A 10,422-nucleotide genomic window follows, 5' to 3' on the forward strand; every position below is an offset into this window, starting at 1 on the left:
ATTTCCTCATCATTATTGTTTAGCACGCCACACACCACCAATACCATAAATTTATAAAGATAACTCATTCAAACGATTGTTTAATAGGTAAAGATAACTAATTCAAATGATTATTTAATAAGTATTTTATTAAAACATTAAAAAACTGATATAATCATCCATTAAAATTTTAACCTTTCAAACTGTAAATTTCTTTCATTTACAATCCCAGAAATGATTGCTTAAAAAGGCAATCGAACACTACAAAAAACCAAGTACTCAGTTTCATATTGATTCAAGCATTCTGACTTCTGCCAGTTAAATACCAAAATAAATCTCTCTGATCTTCCCGAGGACAAAAACCCAGAAAGAAAATGAAAAGAAAAGGGCCCAGGAAAAGAGGAAAACAAGAATGTCCAACAGCAATCTAAATAGATAGATGATCAACAATGATGTATACAGTATAATAATGTTCAGTAGCAATTGCTTTTTAATTTCCTGGCTGATATAAACACCCTAATCATTTTCCTATATTCTTCTGTTTCCTTTCGTGTTTCAATAATACTTCAGTAGATGTTCATGACGAGCAGCAACATCATATTTCTGGAAAGACAAACTTAAAAATCCTTTGGTCACCTCAATTTCATTGCCGCAAATTCTGCTGCCAAATCCATGGCTGGGGTCACTTGGGCCGCATCTGTTCCCTGCAATTATATTTTAACGATAAAAGTAGATAAATAAGTGAACTACAAAGATTTTTGAAGTAGATATGAAACTAGTAAGCACAAAATACAGGATTTAGGAAGCTTATACTTGTAACCCATGTAAAACCCACTAACCTGTCCAGAAGCAAGACCTCCTTTACCTTTACCACACCTCCCTTTCAGTGGCTGCAAAGCTGCTGTCAACCACTCTGACACCTCCAACTGTTTGCTCTGGTCTGATTTCTCTGGTACACCTGCACATACGACAGCCTTATTCGTGGTTTCATCGGTACTGAAGACCATGACCGGCATGCCCTGTCAATAAACACCAGCACTGGTATAATTTCCTTCTGTACTTGTACATAGCAAGCAGATATTTAAATAGAAGCAAAATAGTACTATCCACACCTTCTGCTCTATGACTTTCAGAACTGCCTCACGAACTGCAGCTGCATCCAATCCAACCTCAACACGAGAGATGCAGAAGGGTTTTCCATTTGAAGCAGCAGCTTCAGCCGTCTCAGTTGCCACCTTGACAGCTTTCTGAAGATTTTCTTCAGCAACCTTCTTTTGCGCCTTCCTCACTTGATTCTATAAAATAAAACAATTCAATACATCCAGAAGAACAGATACCCAATCGGGACTAAGAAGAGTGCAGTCTGTCAAAAAAATAAAAGGTTCTACGATGCAACGTCTTGTTTAACCTAGCAATCTAAAATACCTGAAGTAACGCAATCTTAGCCCTGATATCAGCTTTCTTGGGTGCTGGAATTGCTGCTCCATCCACTTTACTCTTTAAAGAAGCCACTGTCTGAACAATAACAGCATTCAGAAAGAACAGCAGTTGGATATGTACACACTCTTTTAGCTTATAGTTTGAAGCCAGGAAACACATTTTTAAAATCAAAATCAAAATCAATTTATACATTCATCTTGTTGGCATTCAGGAAGCAAGTTCAGGAAACATTTGTTAAAAATCATGGAGCTAACATGTTTACAGCCCATAACTATAGATATACTCTAATTAACCAATTCTATAGATCTCCAAGATGGAAAAGGTTGGCAAGCATCAAACAATCAAGCATAAAACAAGAAAGAAAAAAGTATCCATACTCCCTGAAACACTGGGGTATCATGCATATGTGAAATAAGATGAATAAAAAGCTAATGGTATGATATTACTGCATATAAAGCCAGAGTGAGAGAGAGAAATAGCAAGATGAACAGACCTTTTCCACCAAGCTTCCTTCTATTTTTGATGCATCATCTACTTCCTTCTCAAGCGAACATGCTGCTTCAAATGCCTTATAAGCCAACCCAGTTGTAACAGCAGTTATCCTTCTAATTCCTTTAGCAATACCCTCCTCAGATAAAAGAGCAAATGCTTCAGCTTCTCGGGTATTTGATAAATGGGTTCCTAAAAGTGTCCATTAAAACTTCAATAAACAATTCAAAGCAAGACTCCATGAATGGGAACACATGATTGCAACATACTGACCTCCGCATAGTTCTGCTGAAATTGACAACCATTCTTTATTTTCTGGATCAGCCAATAGATCCTCAACCTTCCGACCAATTGCAACTACTCTAACAGGATCAGGATAAACCTGCACCAGAAACAGAGATGATGTTACAGAATAGGTTTTGATATTTTATGTACAAACACAGAGCAGAGAATAAAGTTGACAAAATCAGCCCAGCTTACTTCTCCAAAAACAGCTCGCAACCCATTGATGCACTTGGCTTCAGCAAGTGTTGCCTCCTTTGAAAACACATCTAATTCAGCTTTTATCTGCTCGTTTACAATTGATTCAATTCTTCTTAAATGCTCAGGATCAACTGGTTTGCCTATTCAAAATTAAACAGAAATTTAAAATATTCTGCAAAATGTACCAGGTGCAGCCATTTTGAAAATGAATTTGCTCTTATTTAAATTTTCCATCTTAAGTTTTTCACTGCATAAGGCATTTGTGCACCCTCTATTGATGCACAATTCCAATGATTCAGAAACCTGATCCACCATATGTTTGGGGTAAAATAACTTTTTAATTTATAATATTTATTTTTGAGTTGCTCTTAGTTTTACATGCAGGGGCAAAAAATTGTATCAGATCAGTAGTGTTTCACCTAACAAATATTTCAGTAAAATTGTCTTGTCTAGATCGAGTAATCAGGTCATGATTTGGTATTTATTGATTATATTGAGTTCGTGTGCTCTTTCTTCTTTAAAAAGCCCAAATTACCTTATTCATCAATATTCTTTCTTACTCTTCACACCTCTATCTACCATGCTATTTGCAGTAACTACTTACTTCAGTAATCTCCCACTTCTCCCTTATCCCTTATACTAAAGCTAGACTACATTGCAAACACTCAATTGATAAACCTTACCATGAGAAAAGTCGAATCTTAACTTTTCAGGAAGAACAACGGACCCTTTCTGATCGACGTGATCACCAAGTACTTCCTACAGTCATATTGAAAACTTCTGAGAACATGTAGAAACTGATATTCAGATAATGATTATAAAATTCTTACGAGTTCACAATCACTGGCACCTAGACATACCCTAAGAGCAAAGTTCAACATATGTGTGCAGGTATGATTAGGGGCAATAAGCTTTCTCCTATCATAGTCAACCTGCGGGTATAAAAGCACATAAAAGAGTTGCAAAAAAAGAGAAAATGGAGAAATAAACTTACAAAAGAAGATTGTAAAACTGCTGAGCTTACCTTACAAATTACTTCCTCACCGACAGAAAATCTGCCAGCCCCTTCCGTAAGAGAACCAATATGAATAACAAACCCTCCATAAATTTGAACATTACGTACATAGAATGAGCCAAAGAGGCCTTCAATAAATCCCTCATCAAAAATCTACAGCCATAAAAGACTATGTTTAATGCATAATGCCTTACAGCAACAGGAAGGTGGGAAAGAAAATAAACGCCAATAGAAGTAACTCAATTTACATGAACTGAACTGCTACCATTAGACTGAATAATTTAATTTAAAAATCATTTTATTTTCGAAAACAAATTTTCTAATAGTTAAAATCATCTGAAGCAAGTGAACTCCCGGTATCTCTGAATTGCATCTGACGTTGTTACTGTAATAGGTTATACTAGCAAACTTAAATCATATAAATGTCAGTACCTGACCACCTTGCTCAGCGTAGAAACTGGAAGACTCCAAAACGATACCGACTTCATTGCCGGGAACAACACTTTCTATGAACTCTGAACCAGTGTAAATAGCTTTTATTACACTTTTATGGTCCTGAAATGCCAAGGTGCAAGATTAATAACTTCAATGAAACATGCAGTAATCCAATTGCAAAAGGGGCAATGAATAACAATACCAACTTAGTTTGTCTTACATTACTGGAACAAAGGACAATATATTGCAACAGTTTAGACACTGAAGAATGAGAACCATACAGGATACTATGTTAACTTTAAACTTGTCTTTAAAAAAAGGAAGAAGAAAGAAACCATGATGCATGAGATACAAAACCTAACTCCGATTTTTTCTAGTTTGTATATCCTATATGCACAGTGAAAAGGGACAAATCCTTCCTTCCTAATCCAAACTCCAGGAAAAAATGTAGCTGCCCCATTCTACCAACTTGAAAACACCATATTTAAAGTTTCTCAAAGAGATATCTGATAACAACTTGTATGTTTACCTGAAACCAAAAAAATTTGAAGGAATCATCTGTTGCCAAAACTCCTCTCTTATGCAATGCAGCAGTGGCATCAGCATCCATGACAATAGCACCACCAGCTTGCTGAAGAAATTGATATCAGCACAAAAAAGTTGAAAATTTCTTATTTCCTTCTTCATGTTATTGTAACATTTGTCCAATTACTTGGGAAATAAATCTAGTATGTAACAACTATGACAGATATAATACTGAAAAAACAAAGTGAACCCATATGATACCTTATTTTGTGCACTCCTCGATCTTTCCCGTGCCTCATCCATAGCATTGTTGAAACCCTCAATGTCAACTAGTAAGCCTCTTTCTTCCGCCATTAACTGGCATGGAGGGGAAAAAAATTAAGAGGCAGACACAAGTTTGTCTATATTTAGAACAAAAGGAACAAAGCTCTCCATGTACCTGAGTCAAATCTAAAGGGAATCCATATGTATCCCACAAGATAAATGCATCCTGCAACCATAAGGAAAAAAAAAAAAGTTAGAAGATGAACAAAGAAAAAGAAAGCTGGGATGCTACCTCCCATCCTAAATACAAAATGTATCTTGATTTTCATTTACCATGTGACGATTAAAGACTCATCTTTTCCAAATTCAAAGATGGTCTGTGCACCTTTTGCATATGTTCATCTCTTTCTCCACTAATTTTGTCTTATTTGATTTGAATATAAACACCCCATGAAAACCAGTATACCATCCAATTCTCTTTTCCATAGTACAATTATCTTATTCAAGTAGAAGGTGAAGAAGAAATATAATTTTCTGTTGCAGCATTTTGAGATGTTGAACTCACCTTCAGCATATAAGATAGACTCTTTATAGACTCATCATCTCTAACTTTCAAGTTCAACACCAAATGAGCAAACATTTGTCTTAATTGTTGAATACATAAAAACAGTTCATAAAGAAAGGAAGCAAGTTAGGGGACAAAGTGGGAAGATCTGATTTATGTCAAAAGTTCCACTGCCAGCTCAACCATGTCATTGAGTAATTTCAAATATGTACACCAGAGAAAAACTGTACAAAGCAACTTGGGGAACTATTTCAAAGAGAGGACATCAATCCCAATTTTAAGACAAAGCCATCTCAATCCCAATTTTAAGAAAAAGCCATCTCCACATCAAAAAGTGACAGCAAAACCGCAATAATCTCAGGCAAGTGATAAATCAAAGACTGTTGTTGTGTGCTTGATTTATAACAAATACAGAATCATACTAGTGCTGGAGAAAAGTACTCGTATCAGTAACTAAGTCGAGCATTAATCTAGATTATAACTAAGTCAAGCATTAATCAAGATAAAGTAACAATGCTAAAAGAAATTAGATTATACTTGCCTGCCCACTCAAAACTTTCCCTTGAACATCCTGAGCAGCCTTCTTAAATTTCTCAATTCCCTGAATGAAAATTCAGGATCAATCAGTCTGCAAAAGGATGGTTTATAATACTATTCACACAAAGAAGCAATGCAACTGATTGAAAATTATTCCAAAGTTCAACATAGTCTCAGCAAGAAGTTGATACATTCTAACATAACAAAACCCATAATTACGCCAGACACAACTTTCCCATATCTTTAGTGCCGTAGAACAGTCAGAAATAAAAGAGCAATGAGATAACAATACTTTACATCATAACAAATGATGATGAGTTAAATCTAAATACCAGTTAACTTTTCAGAATTTAATTTCAAAAGCTAGCCTGTATAAAGTAGCAATTAGAAGTTATCATTGGATAAACCCAAGAAACTCATAATTTTTCCCCCCATTATCATACAGAATAGTCTGGAAAAAATCTATCAATTAGGATGGGAGGAAATGAAGTGCAAACTAATCTAATTTCTTTAAATCATAACATTTTGTTGATTTAAGAGATTATTAATCAATATAAAAAATTTTAAGGGGTTATGGAATTAATAATAATCAGACTTACTTTAAGCAAAGTTTTGCCAAAACTTGCTTCCTCAGCCGCAATGATCTCCCGTATGTGAGCTTCACGTTGCTTCAGCTCAGGAAAAACATCACCCATAACTTTCACCACGATATTTACAAGCCTGAATTCAACCAATAATGGGCAACAAGTTACAGGCAACAAACCATATGGGCCAACAAGCCAAAATAGTGGATGGTTCGTCAATTTTCCATATCTCACCTTAAATGTTCAGAAATAATATAGTAGAATGGAAGACAAACTCAACAAGTACCAGAAGAAAAATGGTGAAAAATTAAATAATGAACTTAAGATATTACTTAAGGAATGTGACTGGTGTGGCTCTTAGGCGCAAAAATTACCAAACTTATGTACATAATATAATGTAATATAGCATAACATATGTTGGTCATGCCTACCCATTGAAAAATCCATCTTGGGCTTTTAGGACCTCGCTTCCATATCGTACAGCTCGACGAAGAATACGCCTTAGAACATATTCACGGCCCTCATTGCCTTTAAAGCAAACGTAAATATCACAAGTTACATGGGAAAATAGCAGATAAACATCCAGCAAAACACTGAATGATTCGGGAAATATGAAAACACATATACGCAGAGTGTATATATACTTATGAAGCTGAACACTATGAAAGAAGAAAATGGATATATTGAAAAGAATCAGCAACTCAGAGAACAATGATCAGAGCATTCCAAAGCAAAATAAATGTATATGAGATGCTTTCAAATATCTCCTGTCGCAAGAAAAAATATAAGTACGTATTTTAATTTCTCAGTTATGATGCAACAAAAGCTATAGACATCAAGTTCATGTCATAATGCAAGAAAGACAATTAAAAAAATACCCATTTGGGTGAGGAAAGTGTTATAGTACTACAGAATGTTGCCCAAATGCAAAACATTTGACTTAGTCACACATCCAGTATTTCTCATGCCATAGGTAAAAGTAACCTCTCAAAATCTACAGATTTTAACAGGGCCAAGTGTGTACAGCTAGCAAGTCCCAAAAAACCATGCAGAGAAAGATACTAAAAAATGATAGCCGGTGCATCAAAACAAAAATTCAATGGTATAGAAGCCATCAATATTGATGTCCCATTGAAAAACAACTGAAAGAGTTAGTAAAGTGAACTCATTCTTCTCTTTGCTACTATGAGCACATTAATCATTCAAAAGAATGAGAGCCACTCAACTAGATTAGGATGAATCATCACAACAAAATAAGGTTCCATGCAAAAAGCCCAATTTACTCTTAAAAATGTTTTACATTCAACAAAATTAACTCTCGAAAATGTTTTATATTCAACGAAGCTGCATGCCAATTTCAGAAACTAGAACCCAGAAAGAACTCAAAGACCACTTCAAAGTGGAGATTTTTCTGGGAACTGAATAGCAAGCATGCACATCACATTAAAGTGAATTGGCGCTTTGGTTTAAAGAGTAAGAAAAAGCACTGCTGGCCTCAATGAAAATACTAAAAGAACAGCTAGAGACAGATACGCACAGACACAAACTCTTCAATTTCAAATTTCTACCTGGGCAAGAACCATCAGCAATGGCAAACGAGAGAGTTCTAATGTGGTCAGCGACAACCCTATAGGCCATATCAACTTTGTCTGCATCATCTGCTCCAACTTTTCCAGAATATGGCCGGGCCCCAGTTGCCTAGCAGAAAGGAGAACAGAAGATAATTATATACCAGGGGACAATATGATATTCTGTATAAAAAGAATGAAAGGGGGGAAAAAAGGCACTTCACACCATCAAGCTATTCAAATTCGACACCTATTTACAAGGATTATCTAAATTTATGGACATGACTATGTTCAAAAATTAACAACTGCGAGAGTATTTTAGTTATTCAAGCATCAATAGTATCCATGCTAACCAAAAAGAAACCAGACAAATATACAGCACCAGAAAATCCTGATTTCTTTTCCCTGAGGGCATTTGCGTTCAGGATTGCACATTCAGTCCAAACATAGTTTTACATGAATATAATACAATTATGGAAAAGAACTACAGAACAAGATAAAAATGAAGTTATTTACAGGTATATTAGTATTTCTGGGGGAAGCTTTTGGTATATTGAAAATGTTAACAACTAAAACACTGAAATTGGGTAAGATATAGCAAAAGAAATATGAAAGACCGTCATCTTACTTGTTGAATAGCATCAAAGATGGGCATGAACACATCAGTATCATAGTTGCTCATCTTGTTCTGTAATATAGAAGTTAATCTTTCAAAACCCAACCCAGTGTCAACGTGCTTGGCAGGGAGAGGCTTTAGAGAACCATCACTTTCCCGGTTGAACTGGTCAGAACAGCAATTTAACGAAAACCAACATTATCAATCAACAGTCAAGCAGTTCATCATACTATATGCAAATTTCATCCTATCTTGCCATGTCAGCAGAATTCAACATACATGATTGCAAATATAATACCTGAATAAACACAATGTTCCATATCTCAATGCAAGTAGGATCGTCATTATTAACCAATGAAGCAGCATCCCGGTTACCAGTTCTGTCGTAGTGTATTTCACTGCAAGGACCACAAGGACCAGTATCACCCATCTCCCAGAAATTATCCTTACAACCGAAAGGCAGTACACGCGAAGCTGGTAAAAACTTGAGCCAAATGTCTCTAGCTTCATTATCAGGTGCAAGCCCAGCTTTCTCATCACCGCCAAAATAAGTAGCATAAAGTCTATCAGCCGGTAACCTATAAACCTAAAAATCAACAAACAAGCAAAAATAAATAAAATTAAAGAAATAATACAACTGAATTACTTCAATAATTACTTAATCAATTTAAGTAACTAAATACCTTGGTAAGCAACTCCCAAGCCCATTCAATAGCTTCGTTCTTAAAATAATCACCAAAAGACCAGTTACCAAGCATCTCAAAGAAGGTGTGGTGATAAGTGTCCTTCCCCACATCGTCTAAATCATTATGCTTACCACCGGCGCGTATACACTTCTGAGTGTTAAACGCGCGCGTCAGCTTACTCAATTGAGTATTCGGATCCGCGGTTCCAAGAAAAATCGGCTTGTACTGATTCATCCCTGCGTCAATTCATTAATAAACTCTCAATTCCTCCCCCAACACACCTCCTCAAACGAGCAAATAAATGAATAAAGAAACACAAAATTTGATGATACCGGCATTGGCGAACAAGAGAGTAGGGTCATTGACAGGCACGACGGGGCTGGATTTCCAGTTGACATGGTTCTTATCTTCGAAGAATTTGAAAAAAGTGTCTCGTACTTTGGTCGCCGGCCACTCCACCACTTGAGGATCAGCGCCTGGCATGGCTGCTACGGCTGAAGCTGAGAAACGAGAAATTAACGAGTGATGGTGATTTGTGACTGCGAGGGTGAGGGATGGATTTAACAAAACCCTAGCCGTCGCCACAAAAGATGCCGTTTCAGTTTTACGCAACAGACCTGTCATTCATTTTTTTATCCTTTTTTTTTGTTTTAATTACAACGCTACTACCACGCTTTTGAAGATTGCCTTTATTCCATCCATTTGTTCGATTTTCCATATCCATTAAATGATACTTTAATTGCTAAATGATACTCTGAATTTTTTATCGGCTAATTTACGTATAGGTCCTTTTTTTCCGACGAAAAATCAAATATATTAGATATTATTTATCAAGTAAAAACTAGATCCTTTGTGTTTGCAAATTTCTGCACGGGGGTCCTTTTACTAAATTTGACCGTTGCTTTTGGGTTCACATTTTCACAGTGAAGAGAATAGCAGCTTTTGCGTTTGACTATTTGATGGGCGCAAATGACATTATCAAATGATGCGATTATAAATAAATAAATATGAGGGTTAATTTTGTCTAGGGGTGGGCAAAATCGGGTTCGGGTCAACCCGATCGGGTTTCGGGTTGTTCGGGTTAGACAAGGAATAATCCGAACATAACCCGAATTAATGACCCGACCCGAACCGACCCGAACTATATTCGGGTCGGTTCGGGTCGGGTCATTAATTCGGGTTATGTTCGGGTTGGATCGGGTTGGATTTAAAATGGGTAGAATTGAGTTCGGGTCA

General features: G+C 36.1%; 1 protein-coding gene across 1 annotated transcript; it reads right to left on the reverse strand.

Moving 5' to 3' along the window:
* Positions 1 to 241: 241 nt before the first annotated feature.
* LOC102622589 (alanine--tRNA ligase) lies at positions 242 to 9,900 on the reverse strand. The gene is made up of 22 exons (XM_006484606.4): positions 9,519 to 9,900; positions 9,184 to 9,422; positions 8,799 to 9,086; positions 8,513 to 8,665; positions 7,885 to 8,014; positions 6,748 to 6,844; positions 6,332 to 6,452; positions 5,737 to 5,796; positions 4,806 to 4,856; positions 4,628 to 4,723; positions 4,371 to 4,472; positions 3,839 to 3,961; positions 3,416 to 3,559; positions 3,252 to 3,323; positions 3,075 to 3,150; positions 2,389 to 2,531; positions 2,182 to 2,290; positions 1,913 to 2,100; positions 1,405 to 1,494; positions 1,092 to 1,274; positions 819 to 998; positions 242 to 683 (listed from the first exon to the last, which is right to left on the reverse strand). The coding sequence occupies exons 1-22, from the start codon at positions 9,808 to 9,810 to the stop codon at positions 612 to 614; spliced, it is 3,009 nt and encodes a 1,002-aa protein (XP_006484669.1). The 5' UTR covers positions 9,811 to 9,900; the 3' UTR covers positions 242 to 611.
* Between the last annotated feature and the right edge of the window lie 522 nt (positions 9,901 to 10,422).

This window comes from Citrus sinensis, chromosome 4, assembly GCF_022201045.2.
Source record: "Citrus sinensis cultivar Valencia sweet orange chromosome 4, DVS_A1.0, whole genome shotgun sequence".
NCBI lineage: Eukaryota > Viridiplantae > Streptophyta > Magnoliopsida > Sapindales > Rutaceae > Citrus > Citrus sinensis.